This window comes from Lagopus muta, chromosome 1 (genome assembly GCF_023343835.1).
Source record: "Lagopus muta isolate bLagMut1 chromosome 1, bLagMut1 primary, whole genome shotgun sequence".
Classification (NCBI taxonomy): domain Eukaryota; kingdom Metazoa; phylum Chordata; class Aves; order Galliformes; family Phasianidae; genus Lagopus; species Lagopus muta.
The window spans coordinates 26796846-26814831 of record NC_064433.1 but is presented as its reverse complement, the minus strand read 5'-3'; the positions used below and the strand labels follow the sequence as shown (position 1 = coordinate 26814831).

At 35.3% G+C, this 17986-nt stretch overlaps 1 protein-coding gene across 4 annotated transcripts in view; it reads right to left on the bottom strand.

The window, feature by feature from the left end:
• DOCK4 (dedicator of cytokinesis 4) overlaps positions 1-17986 on the bottom strand; it is a 240727-nt gene that overhangs the window by 19634 nt on the left and 203107 nt on the right. For 2 of the 4 annotated variants that reach the window (XM_048943492.1, XM_048943510.1), the window contains exons 33-43: positions 17462-17488; positions 17193-17288; positions 15624-15684; positions 12452-12545; positions 10191-10339; positions 8988-9074; positions 7736-7840; positions 5817-5958; positions 5004-5170; positions 4187-4273; positions 2399-2575 (exon numbers count right to left, since the gene is read on the bottom strand). In XM_048943492.1, the coding sequence (XP_048799449.1) occupies positions 2399-2575; positions 4187-4273; positions 5004-5170; positions 5817-5958; positions 7736-7840; positions 8988-9074; positions 10191-10339; positions 12452-12545; positions 15624-15684; positions 17193-17288; positions 17462-17488 (1192 nt within the window). The remainder of the gene's footprint in view (positions 1-2398; positions 2576-4186; positions 4274-5003; positions 5171-5816; positions 5959-7735; positions 7841-8987; positions 9075-10190; positions 10340-12451; positions 12546-15623; positions 15685-17192; positions 17289-17461; positions 17489-17986) is intronic. The other 2 variants (XM_048943503.1, XM_048943520.1) reach the window with 1 other exon arrangement.

Genomic DNA, 17986 nt, shown 5'->3' with positions numbered 1-17986 from the left:
CGTTTACATACAGTTTTCTCTCCATAGAGTTGAGAGGATAATAGTGGCTGCTTTGTGCTGTGTTTCCCACTTGTCTTAGTGATTCACTCATTTAGCCCTTACAAGGCCCTCCAACCAATTTCAGCTATTAAAATTTTTGCTGTGCATAATGATTTGTAAATATAGGCAACAGTGGAGCTGGAGATTAAAATACCCCTTTCTCTGACAGTTCCAAAATTTCATGCTGTGGCAACTCATGAGACCTGTCTAGAAAATGCTGATACTGTAGCAAAGACTATTTATTTTACATGGCTCTCTCACTGCAGATAAGTCAGTTTGAAGTCTTATAGGTTTAAATTGCAAAAAGGAGCCCTCTGATACTGCTTGCTAAATTCTCATATCCCAAACTTCTGACAGCTGCTTTATTTCCCCCTCATCTGAAAATCTTGATGTGTTTTCAATATTGAGCAGGTGGTATCCCAGTAGTTTTGGGCTGAGATTTATACAGAACTGCAAGAACTGTAGAATGAGTCAGAGATATAATAATTTCAGCAAAATCCCCAGTATTTTAAGAGGAAAAAAATAATCAGAATTCAATTAAATCTAGTAAGTCTTGGAGCCCATGTTTTCCAATAATTAAACATGAAAGTGCTTCTACTCAGTTCCAAGCACATGCAAAGTAATTAAAAGAAAAACACGTTATAGCACAAAGTGCAGTGTAAGAGGTGTTAGTTAACGAGCACAAAACATACTTCATGCTTTTTAGCATAAAGCATACAGAAAGATATTGCATAAGAGCTACCACTTCTCTAGATTTTCCTAGGAAGTATTTCCGTACTAAAAGCAGTGAATGAAAGGGTAGCTCTAATATCAGCCAAGTTACTGCACGATTCGAGACAACCCCTTTTTATTATCAGGAGAAAAGAAGGGGAAGAAAAAAAGCAGAATCAAGAAGGTAGCAGTTGACCAAAATGGATTATTTGCTGGATCTTTTACTTTTTTAAACTGGGAAAGTTGCCAAAAGGGAAATAAAGCATCTGTAAAGACACAGTCACTTACCTCACGACCACATATTTGGTGAAACATATATGTTGTAATGTCCTATCTTAGATACACAGCCAAAGAGAGAGAAGAGGGGGGTACAGGACAAAGGGGAATAAAAAGCTACAAATGAAGACTATCTAGGAGACAAAGAATTGTAGCTAAGAACAGTAAAAAGAATGGAATGAGCTAGAACCTTCAGTATGCTCCTGAATAATGGAGAACTATGCAGACACGTCCAGCCAGCTCAGATGAAATTCATCTATAGTGCTAATTCAAATTGTCAAACTATGTCAGACATAGCTCTGACATGTCTATATTGCTCCAGCAACTCCATCTGCGGTGCTTTGTTTTGCTAAATAAGCTTTGTTGTCAGTTTTCTTTAAAGGCAGCTGGGAGACACCAAATATAGTATTTCTTTACCTTAGCTCCACAGCTTTCATAAATGCTGCAGTATTAACGACAGTTTCTAACACTACAGCAGAATGAATCTCTTGTAGTTTAACTCAAATGCAGCTTTATCAAATTTACCTCTGCTGAATGAACAACAAATTTTACAGCCTTTAAGACAAGCGGGTGGTTATTCAACTTGAAATTTTGAGTGGAAAAGGCACAAGTAGCTAATTCAAGTATTTCAAACGACTACTGTGAAAAACTGTGAGATCAAGCCAGGCTGAGAAAAATAGCCCTCCTTTCTTTTTATTGCTATTTCAAAATCTCACAAGTTTGTGAAAATACAACATCCCCAAAATTTAAGCTTTTCTTAAGATGATTGAGAGATTATGATAACCAGGCACAGATTCTGGGGTCAAATCTAGCACTGAGATAGAAGTTTGGATATTTTACAAGTAGAGCAGTTACAGCTCACTAGATTTTTCTGAAAACAGTTCTCCTCTAGAATATGGAAGGGCAGAAGAATAAGGATACAGAAAAATGATTCCATAAGATAAATATATTTGTTGTTATGAATTATTTCTCTTAAATCAGAACATCATCTCACAAAAGGAAATGTGCTGGTCAGCCAGAAGTATCTCCTTACTTGGGTTGGGTTGTACATATTACAGCAATATAGTTAGAACTGACTACTTCTTAAGAAAGATAATAAAGAAAAGCACTAACCACTAAAGAATACAAGGCGAATGTTAATGTTCTCATCACTGGAGTATATTTACGACATTATCTGCAGCAAAACAGTTGTTCCCATAAAACTATATATTTAACATCAGCTCACACCTAAACTGCAATATAAATGCCATTAAATGTATAATTTATAATAGTTTCTATCCTCAATTCATACAGAATTTATCAGTTCAGAGAAATAATTAGAAAGAAACAGTCTTGTAAAAGATTTTTTATAAACACAACATAAATTGCTCACCTCTTGGTATCTAGTAACACCACCATTAACCGCTGCATCAATGACCCCATTTAGACACATTGTGAGAGGGTTAATGTTTTGCATCTGTCGAGTTTGACACTGACTGATCAGTGTTCTCAGTTGCTGGTTCTTATTTTCTAAGACTTCAATGGCATTCTCAAGGGGACTCATTTCCACCTGAAAGGGTGGTGAGGAAAATCAGTTAAAAGACGAACGATATTAAAGGTGATTTTTTTGTTGAATTCTAAACCTGAAAATAACATTATTCTATGTTGTGGTATAACATGGCAGAAAGATTTGTTTTTCAACAAAACAAATATCTGAACAGAGAGACATCAGGTAATCAAGGGCCAAAGCAAAGAACCCTCTCTAGCAGGTTAATTATCTGACCCTGGGAGATTGCTCAGCATCTGCTACAAAACATATACTTCAGCATGTGGTGAAATTTGGGATTTAGAAGTTTTTGTGAATTGTCCTTGGTAACTCTCCTTAATTAGGGGGAAGGTCAGAGACTGCTTCAATGCACTTAAGGACACAGAGCAAAGCTTAAGCATGGGCGAGGTAGTTCTCATACCCAACTTATAATATAGTCAACAGCTAGATGGTATGGATGAGAAGTTGGAATGTAAGCTTTGATGATAATCGAGTTACAGTCAAGGGCAATCATTGAACAGGATGTGCCTGTCTTCCAGAGCGTGAGGAAGCTCTACTCACTGTTGGCATGAGCTGCAGGAAAAGCAAAAAGCAGAGAGATGGGAAGAGGGCCTGTAGTTGGCATAACTTACCAAAACATTAAAGCACAAATATGAGTCGTCATCTAGTACGTGCCCAGAAAAAAATATGAGAACTAGCTATAGGAAATGGTGACTATAATGGTAATACAGTAACTGGGGTGGTTCTTCTATATTCCAATTTCAGTGTAATAATTAGTTTGAAGGTCTGTGTAAGGTCTTTGTGGAAGTCAACTAACAAAATTTTGTGTTGCACACATTTATTTTTTTAATTTTTAACTAAATTACTTTTTTTTTGTTTTCAGCAAGACAGTTCAGTTTTACAACAGTAACCCTGTAATTAATGGGATTTTTGTTAAGAATGGCTTTAATAGGAAGGGAAGAAAATTACAGGTGTTTTGTTCTCTGGCTCAACAACTGACCAATTTTTTCAGAGATTTTTATACTATGAGCACTGCTTAGAATACATCTGGAAAGTATTTAAGGATTTTCGAAGAAATAAAACAAGGAATGAGAAGAAATTACAATGTGTCAGTAAAAGATTGCTACAGTAGACCCTATTCCTACAAGATCTGTGTAGGCACGCTTCCATGGGCACGCTGAGAAGTGACAATTTCAACAGAGCCCTAGGTAGAAATAGTGATATACCCACATGGCATTTATTACAGTACAGGGAATGGAGAATACTTACATTTCAGGAATGTTAAAAGACACATTAAACTACAGATATTCTAAGTATTAAATTTTATGCTGAAAGAAGTAATTTGTACACAATAAGTATTGCCTTTTACTGAGTCCTGGCTGCCCATTATTGTTCATGGCTTCTTTTTTTCTCACCTGTTTAAATGAACCATAAATCTGGTTTCCTTGTAATACTTTATGGGATAAGAGAAACTGGACAACTCAAAATACTTTGTAAATAATTTTGTTGTAGTCGGCTTCAAAACTTGCACAAATAAATTACATCTGGCCAATTAATCTTAAGGTTGTTTTCCAATAAGGTATGGATGCAGAAGTAAAGCAACACAATACAGATTGCAATCAGTCTTATACTCACTACTTCACGTTTTTCCACTTCAAACCAACGAGAGATTCCAGGTAAACTCTGCACCAAGATCAGCGTAGTTCTCTCCACCCACAGGCTCTGCAATATACAAAATCAATTTATTTCCATAATTTACTTCTAGAAGTTTTTTGACTATTCCCAATTTTCTTTGTAAATAAATCCACTTAACAAACAGCATACATAAAGGAAAAAAACAAAAACTAACATCCAGGAATCTATTGAAATGTCCATTGCAGAAGCCTACGATTTTCACGTTTCTCAGAACTTTCTCAACCAAGCAGTCATTTCTGCCACTTCTCAACTCTTATACAGATGGTATTATTCTATATTATTATCTCTGAGACAAGCTGTAAGTTCAAAGGTACTTTTTAGTTTCTATGTCACAGGAATGGAACATTATGCCATATCTTAGTCAAAACTGTCTTTCCTCTGCTCTCAGTAGAGGGAATTTTTGGTAATCCTATCTATACCACAGAAGATTAACTTAGCAATGTTTACCTGTCTACCTTATAGGCTTCTCTGGAGAAGGCTGCTCTCCTCTCTGCAATTCTGCCTTCGATGTATCATCAAAGTAAAAAAAAAAGCAGGTATTTTTTGCTCCCCTATCATCATATACAGAAAGACTTTGCAGCTCCTATATAACTATTACAGGAATTTTAACTAAAATGAAGAGTAAAAGGGTCAAATTTGACCTACCATTTCCTTTAGAGAACTTGTCAGAACACACTCAGATCAATAACACAGCTGTAACTGATGTTTCAAATAAATCCTTAGGTCTTGTAGTTTGGGAAAGTGTGTGGTACTCTACCTTGAACTCATTCTCCTTGTCCTTGGTACCTTTGTGAAATGGTCTGTCATATCGGAATCGCCAGATGTGATTTACTTTGTAAAAACTCTTGATGTTATCTGGAATGCCATCTCTCTGCAGGACCTCTTGATTTTCTGGTATTGGTGTCACAGCATAGATCTGCAAGTCTGTATGTAAAGAGTTAAGGCTATTCCACGTCACTGAAATTAGCAAAGCACATTGCCTCCTGAGATATGACAGAATAAAAATTGTTTTCAAAGTCTGTATCATTAAATGCTAATGGCTTAGGAAATGAACTTCAGGCATTTTTTAATTATTTGGGATTTGTTTGTTTTTTTTTTTTTGTTTTTTTTTTTTGTGTGTGTGTTTTTTGTTTTTTTTTTTAAATCTCTTATTTAAAAAAAAAAAAAAGAGAGAGAGAAATAGAGCTACTTACATGTAATAGTATATGGAAGAAAAGAATTTAATTAAATATATTCTTATATACTGGATGTCATGCCATGCCAGCATTATATTTTATTGTAAGAACTTGAGTTATTGTAACTTGAACTGACACACCATTATCAAAGCAATGAGAGTTCCATGAGCGTTTTTGGTTGAAGTAAGAATCTTAATAATCAAGAAATTTTGAACACAACCAAGAATTATGTGAAAATAAGTCTGAACAAAACAGAGTGAATGGGACAAATTGCAGGGGACTTCTTACCTACCATTTAAGTGGAAGCTGATAGTTATTGAAATTGGTTATAGAGGTACCTACATTATTTAAAAACTAGACAATTAAGTGGCATGGGTTTGTGATTATGCGGATACACTGCGCTTCTGCCTGAAAGATTGTCTCATCTGGTTGATTTGCATGTTGCATAGCAATGGCATGTGGGAACTCATTCAACATTCGCTGCTGGAAGGCCTCCAGTCTTTCGTAGTCATGTCCTCGGCAAACGAATTCCTTATTCTGAGAAAAAATATGAAAAAAAACAAGAGCAAATTATGCAAAAATGAATGGGTATCATTAAATAGATTTAAACACACAGTCTTAAATACACTTTAAGGGCAATTTTTACGTCATTTTATCACGAAGAAGGAAAAAGATAAGAATCAAGAGGCCAGGAGAAAATAAGAAATCTAGATGAAGGAATATTTACTATATTCCATTGTTTTCCTGAAGCATGAACACAAGTTTTACATGAGCTTTCTGGATCTGAAGCACTGACTGGAACTTGTCCCCAACTGTGGTGCTGCTGAGGGCTTCTTATAGGTTTGAAATAAAGGAAATTACCATTTTTCTAAAAATAATATCTAATGAACTTTATTTTTACATTTATATTAGAAAACTCTCAAAAGTCATTACTAATGTGTTCTCCTGAAGCTGATTTAGATAGAAATTGTAGCTTTCCTAATAGTATCTTTACAAGGGACAGAAAGCACTGAAGTCTTCCATGGAAACTGCTATAAGAAACCAACTGCAATACTGCTAGTGTGCAACCAGAAATTAACATTTGAAAGCTTTCCTCTGAAGCTTTATTCTTTATTCCTTCAATGGCAAATATACCAGACTTTCTAAAAAAAAGTACAAACTGCTCAAATCGCTTTCCCTCCAAAAATTGAATCTAATGTAGTTAAGTTTTGAGGTGCTCCTTGTTGGTGCAGGAAGCATAAACATGTTCTTTAGTAGTGTCATGTATGTTTAACTTGGAAAATGCATCGGTACTTTCTGTGCAGATGTATAAGCAGTGAAAGACTTACAGGTCTGAAAATACAGCACTCCTGTACAGACTTTTTCCAGTACTCTTACTGTATTGGTTGAAGCAGTTTTTAGGAACATCAGACATTATATCCTTTCTAATTAACAATTTCAAATTGGTTTCCCCGGAAGATATATACAGACAACAACAAAAACTATGCCCACAAGACTGTTGTTCTATAAGGATTTAAATGGCTATGTTCATTCTATATTTACAATTTGCAACTTTCCCAGACACAAAGAAAAATTTGGCTTTTTAGGCCTCCTCTACACAGAGGTGGTTCCATCATCACTTATTTGAATTACTACAGAAAGGGGAGCTTGGATTATGACTGCAGTGTCTCCACAAATAAGATGGATTCTGTTCTCTTCCCAAGGTGACAGTCAATGCAGCTAAACCACTGCAGACTGTGGAAGAGGGGAACAGAATAACAAAAATAAAATTTTCAGGGGCACTTTGGTAGCTTCAGAATCTAAGATTAATGTTCAAGAGTAACTTCATATATCTTGTCAGCTTTACTATACTAATAAACAATGGAAGTCAGCATGCTGAATTTCCAACTCACTTTAAAAAAGTGAGATTGAGAATGTAATTCCTTCAGTGCTGAGTTACTGATTGTCCAACTGCCAAATGACACTTCTTTGGGTAGCTGCCTTCTGAGCAGCCACCAGCAGAAACAGAACAATAGGAATAGGCTACCGTGAAAAGAAGACAGTGATCAGTGGAATACTTCAGGTGCGTGTTTTCCAACACAAACTAAAATCTTAAGCCTATGTGGGACTCTAGAAGCCTATCATTTGTCTTTCTGTTAGATAAAACCTTTCCTTGCCCCTGATAACATGAGGATATCATATTTACCACAGAGAATTCCCTGCTTCTCATAGAACTTATATGTGGTATGATCAAATTCTCAGGTAGAGAAAGTAATTATGAAAAACACCACAAGTACCAGAATTACTCAATTTGGTTAATTTTCAATTCACTTACTCTCAAGAAGAATGGAAACTTTTTCCCATAAAATCCAACTCTGAAAAACTCTGGCTCCAAACGCTGTTGATCCATAATTTTATCATACAAAGATGCTTCCATCATCTGATTGAGATTGAAAAGAAATGCAATTAGTGTTCTTTGAAAACATATTTTTACCTTAAGCTGTCACAAAACACAAGGTGTTTTGATGCACTGCTCTGGAGTACTGCAATTGCAGTGTACCTCTGAGTAAAAGTAAGGAGCCATATTCAAAACAGTCATGTTCAAATCATACCAGTTTCCAGTGATTTCAGTGTCTAACATGAGTTTCTAGAAAAGTCTCATGATAGTAACTATATCACTTTTATCAATATATCCCATTTTTATTTTACTCAAAACATTAGCACAAAGTCATCTTTATGTCAGAGTCTTTTTTTCTAATTATGAGATTTCACAAAAAAATTCCCTGTTCATATTTTTTTTAATGCTTTGGAAAAAGAAGCATTAAGCCCATTTCAGCTAATGTAAAAAGCTATTTAATGTGTATGTGGTATCTGCTGAGTTTATACTGCTACGAGAAATCCCCTAGTCCTCCTTTTTGGGTTAAAACTTAGGTGGCACAGATATAGTAGAAAGATACCTACTAATGCAAGCACAGAATTCGTTAAGTACAATTAATTAAATGTGCATAAAGAAATTATTTTGTTAATATGATGACAGTCATTTTTTGTTCTTGCCTACAGCATTCTGCCATTGAATTATCTAAATACATATACAAAGTAAAGCAGATCATAAAGAGTGTTATAGTCATTGTATTATGACTGTGTCATAAAAGACTCTGTTTGTCTATGTGAATTAAGCAGATCATATTTTTATGCAATATATAGATTAGCAAAGTTGTTTGTTACTTGTTGCAAGCTGTTTGTTTCCAATTACAACTGCAAAGATATTAACTAAGGACTGCATAGAGCACATTCCTTGGACAAACGATAGGAAATCAACAAAACTGCATTGATAGATACAATATTTTTGCATGAGCATGCGTACAAAGGGAGCGCTGTACAGGTACAAACACTACAAGATCACTTCTTCTTACACACTTCAGCTTACACTTCTTTTTATAATCTGTTACAGAAAACAAGTACAAGCTTTAAAAAAAAGTGTTTTCAAATGGAACAGTGGCAAACTTAGGTTTCCAGGTAACATTTTACATTCCAAACGAAAAAAGCTTTTTGATCTATGATTGATGAAAAGTACTTAGGTACATTACCCTCATCTTGCTAAGGTTTCTGTAGTCATAGTAGCTCTCATACTGTTCAGCAATTTTCCTGCATAAAATAATGCCATTTTCCCAACACTGCAAGCAAGTAAAAGATGTTTAGTAATTTTACAACTGTTTGACAATTCATGACTTATTCGTGAAGTCTGTTCTTTCTACACCAGGTCATACTTCCAGTATGGAAATGAAAATAACTGAACATATTGTTCATTAGACATACAAATAGCTGTTAATACTGATGAATTATTTGTTGGATCTGTTTGGAGACTTATTTAATATATGATTCTTACAGGACAATCACTGCACAAGATATAAGTAATCATCTATTTGATAATACTTTTAAGACTGATTCACTGATTCAAACGGATACGAACTTCACATTTTAAAATCTTAATTTTTAAAAATCTGTTCCTCCTCATATTCTCCTTAATTTTTCTTGTTTGGAATATTTTATTGCACAATATGATTAAAACTATAAACTGATCAGAGAATTTTCTGGGAAAAAAACAATCATCAACATCACTTTAAAAACATTTCCAAGGCTTATACTACCTATATTATCATATACCTATACTATAGGTATTATATAATATATATTATACTACCTATGCAAAATTGCACTGAATTGCCTGTTCATCCCTGAGATAAATAATCACACAAAGGGTATATAAAATTTTAAACTACAGGAGAATTGCTCTTGCATAATTCAGAATAAGCATTCTCAGAGATGACAATGAACTGTGACCTCCCCAAAATGTTCTCTTTTTAGAGATTCTGCAGTTGATATTCAAAATGACACATTGCAATTTAGGAGATGCAAACAGATCTTATAATCCAGACGCTTGGAATGTTATTCCTCACTTGGTCACTCAGTGAATTGCATAAGGTTCTTTTGCTGTAGGCCTCATTTTCACCACCTTTAAAATGGGGAGAAATTATAACATCTTTTACAAAGTCCTTCGATACCTGCAAAGAGATCTGCTACACAAGTGGAAATTGTTCTCACATTTAAGTGTGGGAGATTTCTAGGATACAAACAGAATTAGAAGGAACCTACTGTGTCGCTAAGTAACTGCTTAATCGGGCAGTGACAAATACTTCCCCTCTGTATTAGAAAATGCAAAACTAGAAGTAAGTCATGGGGTGAATTAACTATCCTTTCTAGATTTATTCAGTAAAATAGGACTATTTTACCTTTCCCCTATCAAAGTTTTGAATGATAGTCAGATGGAGATACTCTTTTCGTTGCCACTCTGTTTGCATGGGGTAGTTCAGAAATTCTCTCAGGGGCCGATCAGACCACTCCAACAGCTCATCGTAAAGCAAGAGCGTGTAGGCAGCCTCTGCAAGACAAATTACACCACAATGCATATGAACACCAAGCAAACAAGACACAGAGAAAGTGCATGATAATGTGAATACTCTTACTGAGATACACCTTTTTGAAGGAAAACTGTATTGTGATGTATTTGAAGTAATAAAACCAGTGGTAGTGTTGATTTTTGGACATTCTTAAGCTGCCCACTGGACTTCTTTTACTGCAGATTTAGTAACAGACCTCATATATGCTGAGGTAGGTGAACTTGCCCGAGTCAACTGTATCCTACTTCTGACTCTTCTGTGTACATTCCTCTAAGTCAGATGATGTTTGCCAGGCTATACAGAGACTTTTTTTCTAATAGTGTTCCTCGTATTTATCTAGCCTAATAACATGTGTATGAAAAGCCATCACTGCAGAAGATGTTTGTGGGAAAGTGCGCTTTGAATCCAAGTGTCATAAAATGCTAAGTATGATGTAAAGCAATGCTGCATTACAACATGTATGTGGAAGGGAGACCACTTGAAGTTGCACAGTCCATCTTAATTTTGACATCACACAGCTTTCAGGCTGCTTGGCTAGTAATGTACATTTTTCAAGTTTCAAGCTACAATTTGTAGTAAAAACATGCAGCATGTTTACATAACAAGAAAATATCCGTGAAGTTGGTAACAATCATTCAAAATGGAAAGAAAGAAAAACAGCAGAGCATAAATAGATGTCAGGATAGCTTACTGTGACCCTTCCTTTCTCACTTGACATCAAGTTCTTAGCCAGGATTTTTACTTTCTAAAAAAAGGACTTTTTTATTCACAGAGAATTAAGACACATAAGAAACTGTTCTGTAAATAGACTTCTTTTTCTTTTTCAGTCAATTCACAAAAGATCTGTATGTTGCCACTGATTGATAAGCAACGCAATGGACTACATAAGTCTATTTTCAAGTGGAAAGACTGCTTCTAACCATGGGTTGAGCCAATTCTTCTTTAAGTCTCTCACAGCAAAAAATCTTGGAGTCATGGAATCTACCATGGCCAAGAATGCAGACACTAATAATAGATACACAGGAAATATAACAAAGTCCTGCAGAAAAATTGTAAACAAAATACCATTAATACTAGAATTATAATTAGAATATTAGAATTAGGATGACAAAACAAAATGAAAAGGTTGATATCACTGCCGAAAGTAAATTGGATGCATATTTGCAGTTGATTTCTAAAGGGAACACAGCATTGCTTAAAGAGTTGCTAACATCTGTTATGTAAGATCAGGAAATTAATAATTTGGCAAAAAAGCCAGCTGGGCCAAAGATAGTAGTGCTTGATAATCAAAACTCTCTTGTGATTCACTACTGCCAGGTCACATGTGGAAATGAAAGTCCTCTCCTTAATATACCCAGCAGTTTAGTTTAGACTTTAAAGCCATGAAAAGCAAATGTAAAAATTCCAAGCTAAGGACCTTTCCCATAGATCCTAGGAAATTCACTACCAGTATGTACCCATAGCCTGTTTACTAGTGCCCACTAGCCAAAAAATCTACTTTTAAGAATGCAAACAATCTGCAGAGATTCTGAAGACATGAAATTGCTGTTGTAATCACTGGGAAATGGACAGAGGTATTGCAAGGTCACTTGAGTATTTTGGCACCCAAAGGCTGTTTCATTTAAAGAGATACTGATTTTATTAGTTTCAGCTATTCTTCATAACAGTCACTCAGATGAAGTGCCCCTTTTATTGTACAATTAACAATATGCGCTTATCTTCTTATTTTTCCATTTAAATGATAATTGTCAGCACCGGTGGTAAATTCACGTTGAAAAATACTGGGCAATAGTACTGCAAATGTGATATGCAAAGATTCACACTACCAAACTGATTCACATAAACCTCATCTTTACTCCTCTTGGCTGAAGAAATACTCATGGCATACATTGCTAGTGTGCATCAACAGTCATTGTTTCAACAAACAGAAAGTAGCAGAGCTGTAGGGCTGAAAGGAAGACCCACAACTCTTAGAGAGACTAATTGAGCAAGAAAACTCAGCCTGAGTTTGCATATTGTGCACTGCACATAACTTTGAAGGTCTGCAAATCACATCTAGTCCTAGGTACTTTTTCTAGTTTGCATTTCGTTACCTGTAAAGTTTTGTGCTTTCAGATGCAGGTCATAGAGCTTATGAATATAGCGAATATACATCTCTTCTTTGTTCAGTTCAGTCTTGTAAAAATTCTGTAATAAAATTGAATTTCATAATGAAATGTAGTAGATATTAAATATATCTATCACATACAAAAATATTCAATATAATGTTTAGTTCCATTATATATTTGGTAGACCAGTCAATATGCTCTTTTAAATTTTATTTTTATTTTTTATTTTTTAAATAAAGAAAAAATGTGACAGAACTGAAATCTGATGTTTCTTTCCCTATAAATACTAACCCAGCCCAAAAATACACCCATCTACACTTACTTAGAATATTTAGCATCTTGCTGAAAGTTCCTTGTTCGTTTTAAAATGCTGACAGTGCTCTAACTTTTGTAGTATTTTAACAAAATATCTACTGCCTAATATGTCTGCTCTTCATTTTGTCACAATGAAATAGCAGAAGGACGTTAGAACATTGCAAAGAACTGTCTGGTACCCTAAGTAGCATAATGCCAAATGAAAACTTGCTTTTTTCAGCCCTGACTTATGCTGGGAACTGAATACATAAATACTGAATGCACAATTGCAATACTTAAAGTTGCACACTAAGGTAATATTCAGGACAAAATTTCTCTAGCTAGAGATTTCTGGATGAGTAACTTCTGTTTTCTGTATTTTGGATAAAATATGGGATGCAACATCAAAACTTTTATTTCAAAACATTCAGTATTTGCAAACGCTAAAGTCAAGTATAAAAAGGTTATAAGAAGAGGAGCACAAGTCTTGCACCATCCACAAATGTTCCATGTAGTCACTATGGGCATGCAGGTACAGTCCCCTTTGTAGCTACATTTAATGCAGGATGATATACTTTGGTTAACAAGAATGTATAGAACAATCTAGCACTGTTTCTCCTTAGCAATGAACTATTTCTGTTCTATTATTCAAAGCTCTTAATATATGAACTCTAAGCAAGTAGCCAAAGTGTTTCTCTTATTGGAAAGTATTCTTATTGTGTGACAGTTTCCTACATTGAAATATTAACAAAGAGAAGATTGGGAGAAACATTAAAATAGTATAATGAAAATACTAAAAAAGATAAACTAACTTCATAAAATGACTTTTAGGCCAACATATGCTTTCACAGTACAAAGATTTCCCTTTTCCTCCTGTAATGTGTAGAGCTAAAGGCTCCAGGACTTGTCACAACTTTAAACTGTACACACCAACAGGTTCTGTGAGGCTCAGCACTGGCAAAGTCCAATAGGTCTATCAGGTAGACCACACCAAGACAACCCTGTCACAGCTCAGATCTGTCATGCGAATATACTGATAAAGGCTCTGCATTTTTTCAACAATTTTGAGACACAATGAAAAATAGAGGAAGCCTTCATAAGGGGACATAATATAAAAAGCAGGCGTCCTTAATTAATAAGAACAGCAAACAGGCCACATTCTACTCTACGATATCATGGAACATTCCAGTTACATGAACAAACAATGCTAATGTGAAACCTGTCTCTGATGATCCAAGAGTGGAGAGAATGGGAAAAATAATCCAATGTTTTCCTTTCATCTAAGTTACTGATACTTGTACCTCTGCATATTTCATGACGTAGCATAATTCTAGTCAGTTTGATAACTTTGTTAATTTGTTCAATTCTACTTCCCAAAAGAACAGCATGTACCTCCATGGCAAAACATAAACATTTCATTTTCAAGCCAATCAATCCTCTCATCTTTGGAAATCAGAATACTTTTGAAGTGTTAATGAAAAATGAAGCATTGCTTCTTTCTCTATATTTAAAATTATTTCAGGATTATATATTCCTTTAATCATTTGCATGGACAAAACAGATGCTGAGGTGACAAACAGTTCATTGATCAGATGGACAACTAAATGTCTTAAATTGTTTGTGCTATTTTCATAATCAAACTTTACTTTTCAAAATTTGGTGTTGGTTGTTTCTCAAGTGGGCAAACAGTAACAAAATGTGTCTGAAAATTATTAGGGTAGAAAATCTTCCTTAACCTGTACAAGTTATAGAAAATCCTATTAAAAAGTATAATGGTTTTGGGGAATGGGGGGAGTGGGTTTAAATGCTTGAATTTTGTTTTTGTTAAAATCTTGAATGATTTATCAATAAGAGTTTTAAAAGTCCTTACTGGTAGAATGAAAATAATCCAGGTACTTTACAGAGTTCAAATCATGCCAGAGGTTCTGATAGGAAGCCAGCTGCTCTACGGCTGTGTAGTAAACATTTTCCATAGTAGGAGAGTACCATTTCCCTGCTGAAGAAATCCTTTATTCTCTCATGTATAACTGCTATTTAGAAGTGCTACCAAATTGTTTTGCTGACGTCAAAAATGCAGAATTATGAGTCAACTTATTCTGTTTTTTTTCCATGGCTAAAAATATAGCTTTCCAAAACAAACATCATGAAAATGGAAAATTTCCAAGGTTAACAGAAATCAACAAACTTGTCAGTAGAAATTGGCCTAGAACAAAAATGCATCTCATAAACAAAAATGAAATACTTTTCATAATACAGATTGACACTGATGGTTGGTTACATGACAGGAAGAAGTCTCGAGAAGCATTCCGGGCTGAACCAGCTATTAGAAAGACAGGAAACTGGAGAAATGTCAGTTTCATTGGGTTTTGGGGAAATGGAAAGGTTTGTTTCTGTCTGAGAACTCAGAGACCAATTACATTTAGAAAATATTTTGACAAAATTTACCTAGGAAGAAGGGAAAAAAAACCGAATGAAGCAGTATTAGAAATCTCTCAGAATCCAACTATACAAAGGAAACTACTGTATCAAAGGAAACTACTGTATCAATTTCATCCTGAAAGTATCAGCAATACTAATCACAGAATAGCTTGGGTTGGAAGGGACCTTAAAGATCATTTCATTCCAGCCCTCCTGCCATAGGCAGGGTTGCCCATCACAGGATCAGGCTACTCAGGGCCCCATCCAACCAGGGGATGCCTCCAGGGATGGAGCATCCACAGCTTTGCCTGTGGCAATGCTTCACCACCATTCTGTCAACTAAAACTGCATCAAGAAACAGGCTATTTCCCATTCAAATATATGGCTGTATAATTGAAAGTGCTTAACTGTAATCAAAAAGGGCAAGAAAAATTATTATACAAACCAAAAGGCTAACAGTGCAGCCAATTTTTTTGCCATCCACTTCTCCCATTTTCATGCAATCCCTAAAACAAAAGGAACAAAGTTTAGCCTTTTCACCACACAAAGCACACCTGTCATTCACTTCCTACATGAATCCTGGAGATTCATTTGGTTTCCTCACACCTTGATCTCAAACTGTGGCAGAAGAAGCCAGAAGGCAGTTCTGCTCCCCTATGGCTCTCAGGCACTCATTCACAGTCCTGCACTGCTGCCTATAGAATTCTCAGGAAGTACAACACGTTAGGTAGCATGTTTTGATGGGTTACATTTAGCCATCTCAGTCAGACCACCACAGTCCAGCACAAACATTTATGTTGGCACAAGGAACACTGTGACAGGAGTGAGGGGATGAATCTATTTTCTTCACAGACAGTGTAAACCTAAAGTGGTTCCTCTGTGAAAAAGCAGAATGATACTGACCTCCTCTTTAGAATGCTCAGGTCCTCTAAATTTTCCTCGTAGCACTCTATAACCAGTATCATTCATTATTTGGTGAGGGAACACACCTGATTCCCAGCCAAAATTTAAAATGAAACCATGAAGATTTTGATTAGTCAACTAAGATTAGTGCCAGTACAACCATACTGGGGTAAAAAAGTAACAAACAGGCACAACTGTGCAATCACTAAAATAAATTGTACATAACTTTAGAACATTCTTGCACATGAACTAAACAATTGTATTTCTCTTACAACCACTTGCACAAACAGTTGTTCTGAAAGTTGCTGGAATCACAGCCCTGGAGGTTGTAATCCAACTGATCCCTGAGGAGGAACAGCACTGATTTATTCCTCCCGAAGGAGGAAAAACACTTCTAGATGTTAAGAATTTGTTGTTGTTTTTTATTTCTTTTTCTATTGACAAAACAGCTTTATTCTCTTTATTCTCAAACTGTTATTGAGGATAGCAGAAATATCAGGTCTCACCATATCTCCCCTGCAGAATTGGATAAAAACCAAACCCTTGAGCTCTAGAAAGTACTACAACTTGCCAATGAAGAGGACTAAGCTGTAGTCTTAAGTTTCTTCACGGACTTCACAAAGGACTGAGAAAATCACTTGCAGTCTCCCACCCACAAAGAGCAGGATACGTCTCTTCTCTCCCTTTCATTTTTTGGTGTGGTAAAGTCAGATGCAAGCTTCTCACCGAGAGATCATGTTTCTGTATACATACTTAGTGTGCCAGCTGACACTACAACTAGGCGTGATTGACATAGTGATAAGAATTTACATATTCTGTACAACAGCTGTCAGGTGATTAGCATTGAACTTAGTGACTTCAGACAGACTTGAATCACTAACCTACTGCTGAAAGTTCCTATATTCCAGATAAGAAACTGATGCAAGCAACTGGATTTTCATATCATGTGAAGGATTCTCCGTTTTCAGACATGTGCAATTTGTGAGTTGACTAAGTAGCTGCTGCCAGAGATCCTAAGTTGATACGTCCATGTATAGTCACTATTTGTACAAGATCCCAGAGCTTGTCTCCAAACATTTTTAAGATGACAACCTTACTGAAAGATAATCACCTGTAGTCCAGTAACCTTTCCATGAGGCGAGTCACTGTAGCAATTAACGAAACACCACTTTCTCTCCATGTTTCCCGCTCAATTTTCTTCAGCAGACTGAAAAAAAACAAGAAGCCAGAACAATTTTATTATTTAACTGTCACTATGACAACCACTCTGCTTTTAGCAGTACCTGAATACCTTAGCAACAACTTTGATACTTTGGTTTAGTTTGTTTTTTCTTTCACAAACACCCTCCCAAGAAGCACAATTTGCAAACAATGTCTTACCTAGGATAAGGACCAAAAAGTGGAATTCTAGTCCAGGAAGCATTGACAAAACAAATGATTTTTAAATTAGCTGCATCAGGTTAAAATATATCAAATACTGAATTTTCAGAAATATATTAATATGCCAAAGATTGAACAAAGCTTTCACATAAAATTCATATATTAACTCATGCCAATACTTCACAAAACAGAAATTCTCTAGATGTATTTAGAAAAGAACATGTACCTGCTCAGTAAACCCTTTTAGTAGAACCTCAACTTTTTAAACAAAGATTTTTCCTCCTCACTTCTCTAATATTTTGGCATACATTAAATTTAAGAATGAGAAAAGTATTTTAAAAAGATGATTCCCCATCACACTTAGTATTTCCTTCTGAGAATAAATCATTATTACACATAAAATTCAAATTAGCTTAAACTGCTGTAAGATTCTTAATTAAAACCCATGTTGAGCTGAATTCTTATATGAATATGAATACAAATTACGGATTGAAGCAAAAAGAAATGTTACTGTAAATGAAGCTG